Consider the following 16,103-nt stretch of genomic DNA (forward strand, 5'->3'; position numbering starts at 1 on the left):
TCAAATGAGATAAAATAAGAAAATTGGAGAAAAAAATTGAGGGAAATAAAACACCCTACTTGAAACATGATCACATTCTCAAGTGCGCTTACCTGACATGAAAATATTAATGTTTCACATTCCAATGTTCTTCACATACAATATGTTTTATTTATTCATAAATACTAATTGCTACATATATACCCCTTAGATTGTAAGCCTATGAGCCCAGCTGTTTGCAGATTGCTTTCATAAGAGCCGACTACAACAGTGAAACTCTCGGCAGGGCCCTCTACCCACTTGATCCCTGCAAAAGCTATCCTGTACATCAACTATGTTTACAGCGCTGCAGAATCTGTTGGCACTCTACAAATACCTGATAATAATAATAATAATATATTGGATGTTTTTTTGGTACAATATATATCTATACCTATGTACTGTATATAATTATATATAGGTATAGATTTATACAGATATATATAGGAATATCTATTTATAAATACATAGAACATAATCTTCTATGCGCAGAACATTGGAATATGAAATATTTACAGTAAATCCATAGTTAAAATCTTTATTAAATATGAATATTGCATAAATATGTTTTTAGAAGTTATCATATACTTAACTGCAAATGGCTCCAATATCTGTCTATAAATGTGTGCATATGTACTTATGTGTTTATATGTGTATATTTGTCTGTAAATACATCTATATACATATAAATACATAAATACATATGCACACACATAGACTTTAGACGTGTATGAATGTATTTCAATGTTAAAGGGACATAAAACCCAAGAATTTCCATTTATTATTTGAATAAAACATACATATTTTCTAATTTACTTCTATTATCAAATTGTCTTAGTTTTCTTGTTATTATTTGTTGAAAAGCAGTAAAGTAAGCTCAGGAGTGTGCACGTGCCTGCAGAACTATATGGCAGCAGTTTTGCAACAATGTTATGCATTAGCAAGAGCACTAGATGGCAGCACTATTCCCAGTTATGTAGTGCTTCAAGCATGTGCACGCTACCTACCTAGGTACCTCTTCAATAAAGAATAACACAAGAGTAAGGCAAATTTTATTACAGAAGTAAATTCAAAACATTTTAAAAATTGTATTTTCTAAGAATGAAAGAAAAATTTTGGGTTTCATGTCCCTTTAAAACCATTTGTCTGCTTTTTGTCTAACACCTGAGATCTGATATCTTTGAGCCTTTAATTATATTTTGTGGGATATTGTTTTGAATAATTTGTATTAGATGGTGTTATTATGAGTGTAACTGTACTGGAACATTTGTCTACACAGAGGGTGGACACTTGTAAGTTGCACTGTTTTGCATACAGCTTTACGTTCTGGGATCATAATTTACAAACAATACTATAATATTCACAATGGAGTTTTTTTTTTGCTCGGAGTTCCGGAGGAAGAGCCTGTGCATGAGGCTGTGCTGCACTAGACCTGCTCATTTCTCCCATGCAACCAGTCCTTGGCAGTAGATTACGCGCCAGGTGCCCCAGCAGTCGTGGGGAGATACTGCATCCAGTCTGGATATCCCCTGGAGGAACTCCCTAAGCGCTGTTACAACTTGCGCTACAAGCTACCACACGGTGTGTTAGACCCCGCGAAGACCATCCCGTGTAGAGGTCACACACCCAGGATAAAATCTTGACAGGCAGTCCCCCCCTCCCACCGGTGCTGCGTGAGGGGGGTAGATAGCCTGAATATAACCCAAATTTTGCCGGCGGAACATCAATACCCCCCAAGTCCCCCCCCCCTAGTGGGGTTGTGGCTGGGGAGTAGAAGGCAGCGACTCAAGTCTAGTGCAACTTAAACAAGAGTTCACCCTCTTTCTTACCTCGACCGGACCGATCTACTCGCCTCTTGGGCGTCTCGGGAAGTGGAGCTCCCGGTCTCCAGCTGAGCCCTCTTTGGTGTCTATACCCGACGCATGATTGTGAGCAAGCAAACGGAGGAGGCGGGAACTAAGCGGCGTGCGACTGGGGCTCACGGAGAGACGGCGGCTGGGTGAAACGAAGCAAGGGCTGCGACACAGAGGAAGGATTACCAGTCTAACTCTGTATTAATTACCTGAACAGGTCGCCATCATCTCTATCCCTTCGCTGAACAGCTTCACCAGGTACAACTCACTTCATCCAAGGAAATACCTCTCAGAGCGGGAGGGTATAAGATACCGCTTCAACACTAGCACAGGCTGCGGTGAGCAACTGGATAACTCAACTACCACAAGCTAAGGAAAATCGCAAGTATATAACACAAATCTATTTTATACAAAGAAAGATTTGCTTGTAACCATTGCTGAATGACTCTTTTTGGACAAAACACCTTATTGTCAATACTACTGCTTACTAACTTTTCTTTAACCTTGCTATAGATAAGCACGCTAAAGACTGCTCTATACTAACTGTGCTCAGTTATAACTTGCTTGCTTTGCTCAGCTCACTTATTTGACGCAACTTTCTCCTTGTAAAGAAACACCTTCCAGCTCTCGGCTTAAGGGGGCATAAAATGCTACTCTGGCGTTGCCCTAAGCTTCAGCGAGCAATTGGCACTTCAATCATTACAGGTTAAGGGAACTGCAAGTTTATAGACTAAACTTACTCTGGTTGTGTTTAATGTGCCTGCTACTGACTTTTGCCATACTAACTGCTTAAGATTAAGCACTCTATTCTGACACTAAGGCTGACTATCTTTTCTTTACTCTGCAATGAATGATATGAGGAGGACCATCTTACATTAATAATGCTTGCCTAAAATCTGCTTGGTCTATTTCGAATATTGTTGTCATAGTTAATCTATCCCTAAAAGGGTGGTATATAACCAACACTAACCGCTACTAACCCTCTTGAACTAAAGTTTGCTAATTGTTACAAAATATTTTTTCAATATAACTAAAGATTCATCTCTTGTTACTAAATTGATGTAGGGTTATTAACACTTAAAATAACATCAACTCCTACACACCTGATATTACAGTCTTGCTCAAAGAATTGTTTCTGAATTTGAGAGGGGTGAGGAGAGAAAAGGAAATGGTTTCATATTTTATATACTCTCTTTCTCTTTTTCCACCTAACTAGCTAAGGCCCAAAAAACATAGAGGTAGAATAGATAGGTGGGTAAGAAAAGGAGACAAGAGATTAGGATAAATTTAAGCTGGGGACTAAGTGAAGGAGAACTGAGGCACAACTGCCATGACCTAAGTCCTGACTAAAGCTAGTTAGTACTTTTGTTAGACTCTATACGTAACACATTAGTTGGAGAACTTTTCCACTGTAAAGATTGGAAAGAAATAACATCTCAAGAGTCACAAGTCCTGTTACCTAATGCAAGCTATATAAACAAGAATACTAACAATTTAGAGTTTATTTGCAAACAAAAGGAAGGGGAGAGGGGAAGGGAGGGGGGGGAGAGGGAAGAGGGGAGAGAGAGAGAGGGGTTAAGACTACTACTTATATCTGATCTTGAATAAAAGTTCTCTAACAAGCAAAGGCTCTAATTATTAGACTTAAGCTTGTGCACTAGAATCTTGTTAATCTGATAAATTGAGGGATCACATATCTGAAACCGAATCTTGGTTCACCCTAAAGTTCCTCAAATCTATCTAACTGTCAACGAAGGTTGTCCAATTGTTTCTCCTTTTAAACCCAGAGTTAGTAACTTCTTGTCCTTTGAGCCTGTGAATCCTTGGCTTTAAAAAAAAAAAAAAAAAAAGGGAAAAGAAAATTTTTTTTTTTTTTTTTCCTTTTTATCACTCTTCACTTGAGGGGTTCTCCCCTCCTTCTCCCCCTTTTTTCCCCTCACTCTTTCTCACGCGCACCTTCACCCCACTTCCTCACAAACACATTTACTTTCATCCCTCGCTAACAACTCTCTTTTTCCTCCCCTCCCCCTCTTTCCCCCCCCTTTTTTTTCCCCCCCCCCCCCCCCCCCCCCCCCCCCATTTTTTTTTTTTTTTCTTTCGGGTAACTTTCCCCCCCCCCTTTCCCCCCCCTCCCCCCCCCCTTTTTTTTTTTTTTTTTTTCTTCTTTCTCTCTCTCTTCTTTATCTTTCCTTCTAACCTCTCCCTTCTCGCTCTAATCACTGATTGTTTCACAAAGTATTTTTTCTTTTTTAAAATTGCCACGTATGGATAAATTCCTAAATTCACCTACACAAAATAAACACTGTTCACCAACCATGGCTTCCAGACCCAGAGACAAGAAGAACAAAAATATAATTGAGACTACAGCTGAACTACATTCAGAATCAGACCTAGTCACAAAGTCAAAAGAGGCTATTAATTCACAAATAATTGTAAAAGACATCCTAGAAGCTCTGAACCCCAAATTTGAATCGCTCAGAATAGAAATAAAACAAGATCTACACACATTATCTTTGGAAGTCAAGCAATTTTCAACTAGGATTCAAGAAGTAGAGCAAAGGGTGTCTGACCTTGAAGATCACTCGAGCATGCATGACACCAAATTGCAGGCACACTCTTTAACTCTCAAAGCGCTACAGAATAAGATCGAGGACCTAGAAAATAGGTCCCGAAGAAATAATATTAGAATAATAGGGGTCCCAGAAACCTTCCAGAGCACAGATCTAGTGCAGTTTGCAGCTGAAATTTTGCCTCAACTCCTAAAGATTCCCCAAGAAATTTTGCCCCTAATGGTTGAGCGTGCCCACAGATTGGGGAGACCTCCCTTGTCAAACGGTGACAAACTAAGATCTAGACCTATAATTGTGAAATACTTGAACTTTCAGGATAAAATCAAGGTCATGCAATTCTCACGCAAGAATGCTCCTATTTTCCTAGATGGGAACAAAATTTTAGTGTTTCAAGATTTCGCTTATGAAACTTCCCTGAAAAGAAGGGAGCTCTCCCCAATCTGTGGCCGGATGATCAAGGAGGGTCTCACTGCACTGGTTATTTACCCGGCTAGGTTGAAAGTAGAATTCCAGGGCCAGACGTATTTTTTTGATACTGCCCCAGAGGCAGAAAAGTTTTTTGCAGAAAAAATGGTTAAGTAATTTAAGCTACCGGTCTAATTATTTCACAGACTCAATTTAAGTTGTTATGATGATATTATTAATATGTAATTGCTTTCTTCACTTAGTACTATGTATTGTTTGTAATAATGTTCTTCAGGTGTTAACACTGACTAAGCAACACAGTGGAGACAAGGGGTGCGGGGGAACAATAATTTTTCCAATTTTTTTTTTTTTTTTTTCTTTCTTCTCTTCTCTGCTTTCCTTAGAGGGGTACAGTAAGAAAAAGAGGTCAAACCATGTCTAAAGTAAAAAGATTGACTTTATCTTCTTGGAATGTTGGAGGGGTCTCAACTCCAATGAAACGAAAGCTGATAATCTCTCAACTAAAGAAATTGAATTCAGATATTGCATTCATACAAGAGACACACTTAAATGCAGAAGAATCTGTAAAGCTAAAGTCTTCATGGGTAGGTGAAGTGTTTTATACGCCTAGTATAGGCAGAAAGAGGGGCGTAGCTATTCTGCTCGGTAAAAAAAACCCTATGAAATTTTATCAGAATATAGAGATCCCGAAAGCCGAATTCTGATTCTAAAAATTAGAATGGCCGGCTCCATTCTTACGCTTTGCAACCTATACGCCCCGAATAACTTTGAAAAAAGCTTTTGGGAATTACTCCAAACTAAAATATTACAAATAGGCGAGGGTTATATAATCATAGCAGGGGATTTTAACATGACCCCTAAGGCCCAGATAGATAGGCATAGGCAAAAACCCATTAAAACTATGGCCAAAAGGGACAAACTTGAAGGTAAAATGTTTAAAACTCTATTTAAAAACCTAGCCCTGAGAGACATCTGGAGAATTCGTAATCCAGATCAAAGGGAGTTTACATGTAAGGCTAAGAGTGTAAGATCCTTCTCCAGAATTGACCTATTCTTAATAAGTGAGAACCTGTTGAGAATTGGGGCTACATCAAAAATAATGCAAATCACTGTGTCGGATCATGCTCCGATTATACTAAAAATACCATTAAATGAAAAAAGGTCTACTACACGACGATTTTTTTTCCCTAAATTTTTAACAAAAAATATAAAATTCAAGACATGGCTGGCTGCTAGAATGAACGAATTTTTTAATCTAAATGCAGATACTGCCAATGACCCAAATATACTTTGGGAAGCTGGTAAGGCCGTAATGAGGGGAGAAATCATCGCTTATATGGTGGATTATAAGCGGAAGGCGGCTCTTCGGGAGAATGAAGCTCTGAGTGCACTTACTAACAGCTATAGTAATTACTTATCCCAACCAACATCAATAAACTGGAGGAGGTACGCCTCTGCCAAGAGAGAGAGAGACAATCTCCTATTACATGTTGCAATCCAAGAGGATTACAAAATGAGAGCGAAATTTTACAGGCACGGGAATAAGGCAGGGAAACTATTGGCAAATTTAGTTAAGAACGCACAGGGAAGCTCTACTATTGACTCACTCAAAGAACAAGGAACCTTACTTCAAAATCCGAGAGAAATTATGGATGCCTTCTTCACCTATTATAGAGATCTCTATTCACACAGGCAATCAGATGAAGTAGTCTCAGAACTCTTCTGGGAAGGACTTGATCATCCAGTCTTAAAGGAGGAAGCCGTGACTAAAATTAATGCCCCTATCACTGACCAAGAAATTACCTTGGCAATTAAAGAAACTCGCTTGGACAAATCACCTGGCCCAGACTCTCTCCCTAACGAGTTTTATAAGCTTCTTTCTCCAATTATAACACCTTACCTAAGAAAATTATTTAATTATTTTTTTATCGATAATCAACCTATTCCTATGTCTTTTACAGCATCTATAACAACATTAATTGCGAAACCAGGGAAAGACCCCCTGAATAAAGAGTCATACCGACCTATAGCATTACTTAATTCAGATTACAAGTTATTAACATCAATTTTAGCTAGAAGACTCCAAAAAGTGATAGGGGATCTTATTAATAAGGATCAGGCAGGCTTTATATCCAGGCGCAATCTGGCAGCCAAGATAAGAGAATTATGCCTGGTCCTAGATTACTTCTATAATAGCCCAGATACCACTCAAAACCAACCTGACATAGCAATAATTGCACTAGACGCAGAAAAAGCCTTCGACTCGGTTTTTCATCAACACATTATTAATTCTCTGCTGCGTTTTGGCTTTAAAGACAATTTTCCTCTTTTTATTAATAACCTTTGTACCAAGTCCACAACTAGATTGATTGTTAATAAATTAGAATCCAACTCAATTAATTTACAAAGGGGCACAAGGCAGGGATGTCCCCTGTCACCACTTTTATTTGACTTAGCGATTGAGCCATTGGCCCTTAGAATTAGACAGAGGATTCAAGGAATAAAGATTGGTCTAGTGGAGCCAAAAGTTGCCTTGTACGCCGATGACGTGCTAATTTACATGTCTAACACACTAGTCAATATCCCAAGATTGATTTCAATAACTAATGCATTTGGCTCTTTCTCAGGCTACAAATTGAATGTTTCTAAATCTGAGCTAATGTGGGTAAGGAAGAATGAGTCTTCATTTGACAAGATACCTTTCAAGGAAGTGTCGACTCATCTTAAATATTTAGGGATCCATATTTCTTTAAACCCACAAGAATGGTATAACTTGAACATTTCCCCTATTTTAGCTAAAATTAAAGAATATATGATAAACTGGCAAAATCTTCCCCTATCCTTGTCGGGGCGTATTGCTCTTTTTAAGATGGTCTTACTACCTACAATTCTTTATCCTCTCCAAAATATTCCAGTGATTCTAAAAGTCAGAGATTGGAAGAGCCTAAATAGGGCCTTGCGATATTTTATCGGGAAATGTAAGAGACCTCGAATTTCTCTTAACAAACTCCACCTTCCGAAAAGGTATGGTGGAATGGCTCTACCAGATCTTAATAAATATAACCTGGTTTTCCTTTCACGCATTGCAATAGACTGGATCCTAAACAAGGATTATTTTACTAATAATAGCCTGGAGAGAAACATTATATTCCCTTATAACCCTTCAGCCTTAATCCATTGTCCGACACATTTAATCCCCAAAAACGTGAGGGCTATTCAATCAATATTTATGGTCATACAAGCATGGAAAAAGTTAGGCCGTAAACTGAACATTGATCTAACAATCCCAAGGTTTCAGGGGCTTTGTGGAAATCCAGAATTTCAGGAAGGTATTCAAACACAAGTATTTCAAACTTGGCAGAGAAAGGGTCTCCTTTTTATGTCCCAACTCATAGATCAAGGTTCTGCTTCGGTCAAATCCTTCGAAATGTTGAAACAGGAATTTGATATAAGCAACAAAGATTTTTTTGCTTATCTCCAAGCCAGACACTACCTAGCTTCGTTAATACGGAAATTTGGTTGGTCTTGGTCTTGGGGGAAGTTAGATAATTGGCCCATCTTGGCCAAAAATGAATTATCATCTATATCGTATTGGTATGACCTGCTGATTAGCCAAGATGGAGCACTTAATCTCCAACAGATAACTCAAAAGTGGAACCTATTAGAACCTGATATAGGCATCGAGGCAGAACAGGTGGAAAAATCTATAGTCATTGTAGCCCAATCTACGCTATCTACAAATTGGAGGGAATCACACATTAAGCTACTTTACAGAACATATTATACCCCGCTTAAAGGGTTTAAATGGCACAATTATAATTTTAATGTCTGTCCCAAGTGTTCCTTTCCGGCTGCGGACATAGTCCATATGATATGGTCTTGTCCGAGGATCAGGCAATTATGGAAAAAGGTAGAATTTTGGCTAATTAATACATTGAAGCTTCCGACTCTCTCTCTCTCATTGGCAGGGGTGGTATTCTTGGTAGAACCCTCAACAAATTCGGATAAAAAAAAATTAGGAATGGGGCAATTCTGGAAACGAGGAATTTAATTTTTGGAAAGTGGAGAGATCCCTCAATACCTAGTATTCAGGAAATCAAAAATTATATGAAAAAGCAATGTATTATTGAGCAAATGGACGTATCTCTAACCTCAGAAAAGGAGGTAACTTCATTTTTCAAAAAATGGTCGGCTTTCATTAAAATATTTACTCCAGAGGAAATAAATCAATTAATATACCCCTTTAGATACTCTGAAGTAGTTATATTAGGACTATATATATTAGGACTATGGTAATAGCTAGGTGTTGAATAGTTTATATGCCTCTTCTAAGCCCCCCCTTTTTTTTTTTTTTTCTTTCCTCTCTCTTTGCTCTTTCTCTTTTTCTCTTTTCCCCCGCACCCCTTCCCCCTCATTCAGATCAAAATGGCTCTGTTATATAGACTCTATCTGTTGTCTACCCTGAAGATATAAGCTGTAGAATACTAATGAGAAATAATGGAAAAATAAGAGGCTTTGATTATTGTTTTGCTCTGGCATGTTCTTGATTATGAATGATATAGGATCAATGAATGCCAGTTTTTATTGCAGTTGCTTTTTGTTTCTCTTTTTCTTTTTATTGTATTTTTCTGTATTGCTGAGCTGACATTACTGCTGTATATAATTGCACTATACTTTGCCTCAATAAAAATAATTTAAAAAAAAAAAATAATATTCACAATGGAAATATTCGTCTATCTGTCATTTGTAATACAACAGTTGTACTGTTTTATGCTGTTATTTGCTATATAATAGGGAAAGATTAGAACTCTGTGATCATATGTTGGAACTGTAACATTTTCTTATTGTTTTGCATTGTATCGTATTGTGTTCCACTTTATTGCATAGCATTGTATTTGATTCAAAGTGTGGTGACCATACGTGTCTTATAGCATTACATATAGAATGGAAGTTGAAGTAGCCTCAAATCATTACAAGAGAGGGATAATAGTGTGGGAGGATTTTTAAGTTATCTTCTGTACAGGTAGATCTAAGTTTACCTTGGCAAAATTATTTGAGGAAATGGAATTTCTTCTTATTAAAGAAAATAAGTTGAGATGGGACATTCTGACACTAAACAAGTATCATGAACTGAGGATTATACCAAGGAGCCTCAGGCTAAATAAATTCCCTACTTTCCAAACAGAGGATAGGGACTTTATAAGTGAATGGAACGTGATATTGTCAGAATGTTCCCTCCGACTAATGTTACTTTTGGTTAATAATAAAACAAGGGCACTTGATGCTATTAACAAACAAATGAAGTGATACAAATCAAATTGAATCTTAGGAGGACAGCGCTTGAATATCCAAAGTATGACAACATACTACAAAAGTCTTTGATAGAAGCTAAAGCGTTGTTAATTGAAGTAAAACATAAGAAATATCTGAGGTATCAGTTTGACTATGACAACAATAAAATATATGTGTGGAACAAGAAAGAATGATTTGAAGGCCGTAGAGCTTATAATTGGTCAAGTGGGAGAGGCAGGGGTAGATGGAATAGAAACAATAAGAGTAATGTTGAGATTGATCATAGGGCAAATAACTCTAATAATAAGAAGGTAACATTTTCAGAGAGTGAAGCAGAATCTTATGATGAAAGCTCTGCATCAGGTGGAGAGGTAAATATAAGAAATACAGACTCTATTCCAGTAGATATTACTGAAGCTCCCCTAGTTGTAAGACCAAAAGTAATGACCAATAAAGGAGGTCCGCCTATTCTCAAGAAACAACACCGGGGGGGGGGGGGTCAAAATACACTCCTGATATATTGCAGACTGACAAACCCATTACAGGTGGTACTGCCACCTCCCTTAATATAGGAGATAGACATAGCCTAGAGCAGGGTTTTTTCCATCCCACACACAAAACCAGATGGGGGGGGGGGAGAAAGAGATGGTCAAGCCAATTATCAGGGACAAAACAGGTACCCAACCAGGTGAGGAAGACACAGAAGCAAGTACCAGTAAAGAATAATGTCATTAATTCGTCAGATTATAGACTATCATATATGGAGCTGAAAGTATTGAATTTAGGTTTGGGCTGATCAGAGAATTAACACTAAGAAAATATTTTCACAATAGAGATAACACACAGGGTAATTACATTGGAAATACAACAACATCTAGCAATAGATCTAATGACGCACTAACTTTTAGTGAAGGGTGCAATTTGGCATTGTTGGAACAGCTCTTTCAGGAAGGTTCCACCGCAGATAGTCAACAGGCAGCAAATTTTCCAAAATTTAAAAATAGGTCTAAATTCTATTCGATACAATGTAGGTGAAATACACTTGAAAAATTTCAGGAATGGGTTGAAAGGGATCTGACCTTGCTGCACCAGACCACCCCCGATCTGAGCAAAGAGGAGAGATCAGTTCTCAAGAAACTCCAGGACAATGTGGAGTTAGTGATAAGGAGTGCAGACAAGGGAGGGTCTGTTGTGGTAATGTCTAGATCCCAGTTTATTTTGGAAGCTGAAAGGCAACTACAAAATTAAACACATTTTTTGAGATTATGTGGAGATCCCACTTTGAAGTTTAAGCGTGAGCTTACACAAATAATGGATGATGGTAAATATTTGAGATTCATTGATGGGCCTACCTGTGACTTCCTCTTGGTGGATAATCCGGTAGTACCCATTTTCAATCATTTACCGAAGGTACATAAATCCCTGGAGGGGGTCACGGGTAGACCCATCGTGAGTGGAATAGGGTCCCTTCTAGAGAGGTTGTCTCAGTGGTTAGATGGCATTTTGCAACCTTTGGTATGTGGTCTTACAGTTGTCTACAGGATACTACTCATGTGCTTAATTTGATGCAGGCATTAAGTTGGGAGGAAGGTGATATGTGGCTCACCATTGATGTGAAGGCACTATATACATCCATACCCCACAACAAGGGACTGGACGCCCTAGAGTTTTTTCTCCTTAGAAATACTGGATACCAAAGAGAATTTGTAGACTACATCTTAAGAATTGCTAGGTTTCTCCTTACTCACAACTATATTTCCTTTGAGGGGGTGTTCTATCTCCAGAGATGCGGGATAGCTATGGGTGCAAACTTTGTGCCCTCCTTTGCCAACCTCTTCATGGGGAGGTGGGAGCTGTCCTGCATCTATGGGGATGGGAACCCCTTCAGGCAAAATACACTTGCAATACCTGGGTATGACGACTAGGGAGGTGCGCTCATGTATTAGGGAATACCTCTCTAACATTAAGGCGGGGTACCCTGACCACCCCCCTTGTCCAACATTTTAATAGGGTCCAAAATAAAGATGTTACAAGTTTTAAATGGACCATCATTGAAACAGTAAATGTGGGGAGGAGAGGAGGGGACAGGGACCATGCCTTGGCAAAGATAGAGGTCTATTGGATTATTCACCTACAGACTAGATTTCCTAGCGGTCTCAATTCAGAATATGACATAAGTATATTTTAATATCTTATAGGGTGTATTGTTAGCATTTGACGGTCTATAATTCTATTAGGTCATTGTTTCTATTCTTTGAACTATGATGAATTGTTCAAATATTAAGTATAAATGTACTATGGAGACTGTGAAACAAGTTTGTATAGGGTGTTGTATCCTAATGGAATAATCTAAACAGCACAACAGGAGAGTATATGCAATTGATTGTATTATTATTATTATATGACTTATTTTGGTGCGCAATGTTTAGTGACTTACAGATATGTGGATGCAACTTGTAGCGTATGTTTTAAGCTATTCAGTTCAGTTTATGTTATATTATATGCAAATTTTAAGCACCAATTATAGCTTTATGAATTATGTGGCAGTTATAAACGTAGTATGCAATACATAAGCAGCGTTATTTTTTAACCATCAAATTGTTATGGTGCTTAACTGAGGCACTGTACCTTTAAAGGTGAGCCTCTAAATAAGAGCTATTAGCTTCCTGCCCATTAGCGAATGAAATGGTTTTACCCCCCTTTTTTAAGCCCGTATGCAGAACGTGAATCTAGAGAGCTATGAGTACGGCACTATTGCCAAAATGGGTAAGCTTTACAATACGCTAAAGGGCATTGTTTGCATGTTGTTCATGTTTTAAGAAGCTAATAAAGACACGTTTTTAAACAAAGATGCTGCATCTCCGAAATTGCTTTTTTGAGAATAAGTGTAATGTAGTTTTGATGTTTTGATGTTTTGATGTTTTTTGTGACCCTTTTTTTTCAGCGAAACAGTTAACCAGAGCTCTGTGGTCATCCTAACCCGACACACGTAAATAGCTACGATAAACGCCTTATTGCTTGTGCATAACTTTTCTTAATGAACCACTCATAATCTGGCCCCATGTGAAAGAAAAAAAATCACCCTCACTCTTCTAACGTTAACCTTGTAAGGTTGAATCGAAGTTACCTTGTTTGATAGCTGGAACCACCTGTGCTGGAGATGCTCTGCAGGCCAGTGTAAACCAGATATAACAAGAAAAGCAAGTAGAGGGGTATTTCAGATAACAAATCCAAGGGTAAGCAACCAGATAGACAGTCCAGAACAGGCCACAAAGTAGTGGGAATCTCCTGCCTCTGCACCCGTCATAAACATTAAAGCATATGGTGGGAGGAATGCAGATGCAGGAGTCATTGGTGGAGACGTCACCTCCTGCACCCTCTCATTTTCCTGCACTGGCAATACACAGTGCTTATAATGAAGACATGCTAAGGCATAGACAGAGGAGCAGCTGGAGCTGTTGCATACAACAGTGGGGCAGATAAGAGACTAAAGTCAGGAATCAGGCCAGGCTCATAATTAAATAACCAAGCTCCAAATTGCACTGCAACAGACCTTTTAAACCAAATGGGGCACAATTTTTTCATCTTCAGCGACATCACTCCACCCAGCGCTAAATTATATTTCTTCCTCAGGCCATAGCACAACTAAAGACTCTACCAACACACACTTCTTAGCATGAACTGAGACACACACACAGGTAAGCACCTCAGGCCTCTCCAATGCAACTCTCCCAAATGTGGTCCTATACCTTAAAAATTGAGGGGTCTAAGAAATGGTACAAGATGGCTACCTCTTTATGGTATGTCACTGTTGGTTGGGTGGGGTCATCATTTTTTACTTTCTACTACTTATTTTTGTTGTTTTTATCATTTAATGCTACTTCCCCATTTACATCTTTTCTGTAAATGCATAGGACCTGTAAAAGAATAGGCTATCTTACAAATGTATTGATGTTTACACATCAGAGAATGAAGAGAGCTACACATTGGGGATGCACCACCTATCGCAACAACAGCTTCCACAGTACATGCCCCATTGATGATGTCACACAGTACAGATCCTCTAAATTGCCATAACTGCGGCACACCCCTGTTATATAGAGTCCACTAATTCTTTCTTTGCATTTTTAAGTTTCAGATTCCAACTAGCATAACGAGAATAACTTGCTACCTCATTTGAAATAGTATAATACCCTCTTTCATGCGAGGAGTATTTTGTTGTGCAGCTGTAGTAGGATCGGGTAAATACTTCATAATCTTCAAAAGGTGACCTTGACAATTTAAGAGTTTCTGTGATGTTTTCAGCTTAGTCGTATGGATACATTAGTACAGTTGTACATATTTATTACTTTCTGTCATTTTATGAAAATGTGTAACTCTAGAAAATAGACACACATCAAGGCAGTGTCAGTGCTATGCCCAGCCATCTTGAGATAATGATGTTCTGTTCTGTAAACTGCTGATTACATCACTAAAGTTAAGTATCTGTAACTGTCCTGCTATTTATTTCATTGTTACATTTACTATTTACCTCTCTATCTCTTTTTTATCCAAATGCCTGGTTTTCTCTCAATAATAATAATTTTTATTATATGTTAAAGTGTGATTCTGGTCACTAACCCTACCTTTCTTACAATCCAAAGAACAAGCAATTGTAGTCTCATTACAGTGGTATATGTGACCTTTAGCTGGTATAGGCTCTTTTTGAGTATTCCCTGCCCAAATAATGACTATATACCAATGAACATCATATTGGACACATCTCTGTGTTTAAGTGGTGCCTATCTGATTTTTCATAATACCCTATTCCCCCTACATAGAAAATCTTCCTGATGTCTGTTTGGACTCATCATTTCTCACAGTCATCACCTGCATCCTAGGTGGAACAAAAGCCCCCTCATTTGAAAGAAGGGCTTCACTCTTTTCCCCTGAAGCTTAAAGGATTACTTTCTGTTATAATTTTTAAGCTAAACTACTAACATATTAAAGTTAATAAACATTAATTAAAACCTACTGACCTATATTTTCTCCAAAACGAAGTTTCATAACGTTCTAAAAATTATATCTTTTATTCGCCGATGATGTCACATTATCCTGCCCACTATTTTCAGCACTGCATGTTCAAAATATTTAAACCAATAACTTTGTGTTTAAACCGCCATTTTGAAACCTAGGTATTGTAAACGGATTGGTACAGAGCAAAGGATACCCACGGAGTGGGTTTGGAAAACAATTACATTTGCAGACAAGATTTCTGACATACGGTAGAGATACGTTAATGAAATGCTATTGATAAAAAGCATATTTGGGGTAGTTAGTTAGTAACAGGCATAGAAAATATTTACTTACAGTGGCCCTTTAAACAATGTAGAAGATAGCCCGTCCCCAGAATAGAAGGTTACAAATAATAAATGACTTACTGTAATGGACTGGAACAGTCTGAACATGCTTCCCAACCAGATGTAGATATGGGATTGTATGTTGGTGGATGTCCCATTAAATGTGTTTGCAACAACAAGAAAGTAGTATGGCCCAATACTGAAGAACTCCCAGTCGTATGCTCCTGAGGTAGGAATGGTCTGGTTGACCTCAAAAAGTTCTGTGCTTGAGTTCCATTTGTAAATGACACTATTGATATTGTGGTTATTGCCTGGAGGAGTAGAATAAGGGTTTAAAAGAAATGCTAACTGTAAACTGAAGAACAGAACATGATTGCAAATAGGAAGAAGAATATGTTAATATGTCATAAAAAGGTAGAGAAATTGTACCATTAGTAACATTGCTTCACACTTGAAAAAGGAAGACATTCTTCTGAAAGCTTGTCATCTTATAAATATATAGTTAGTCCATTAAAAAGTATAATTGCTCAATGCAATACGCTTGTAATTTTGATATATATATATATATGATTATATATAGGTATAGATAGAACATATTCTGCTAT

At 37.9% G+C, this 16,103-nt stretch overlaps 1 protein-coding gene across 1 annotated transcript in view; it reads right to left on the reverse strand.

The window, feature by feature from the left end:
• TSPEAR (thrombospondin type laminin G domain and EAR repeats) overlaps nucleotides 1-16,103 on the reverse strand; it is a 162,471-nt gene that overhangs the window by 61,223 nt on the left and 85,145 nt on the right. The window contains exon 10 of the mRNA XM_053713340.1: nucleotides 15,580-15,809. Coding sequence (XP_053569315.1) covers nucleotides 15,580-15,809 — 230 coding nt within the window. The remainder of the gene's footprint in view (nucleotides 1-15,579; nucleotides 15,810-16,103) is intronic.

Source organism: Bombina bombina, chromosome 1, assembly GCF_027579735.1.
Source record: "Bombina bombina isolate aBomBom1 chromosome 1, aBomBom1.pri, whole genome shotgun sequence".
NCBI lineage: Eukaryota > Metazoa > Chordata > Amphibia > Anura > Bombinatoridae > Bombina > Bombina bombina.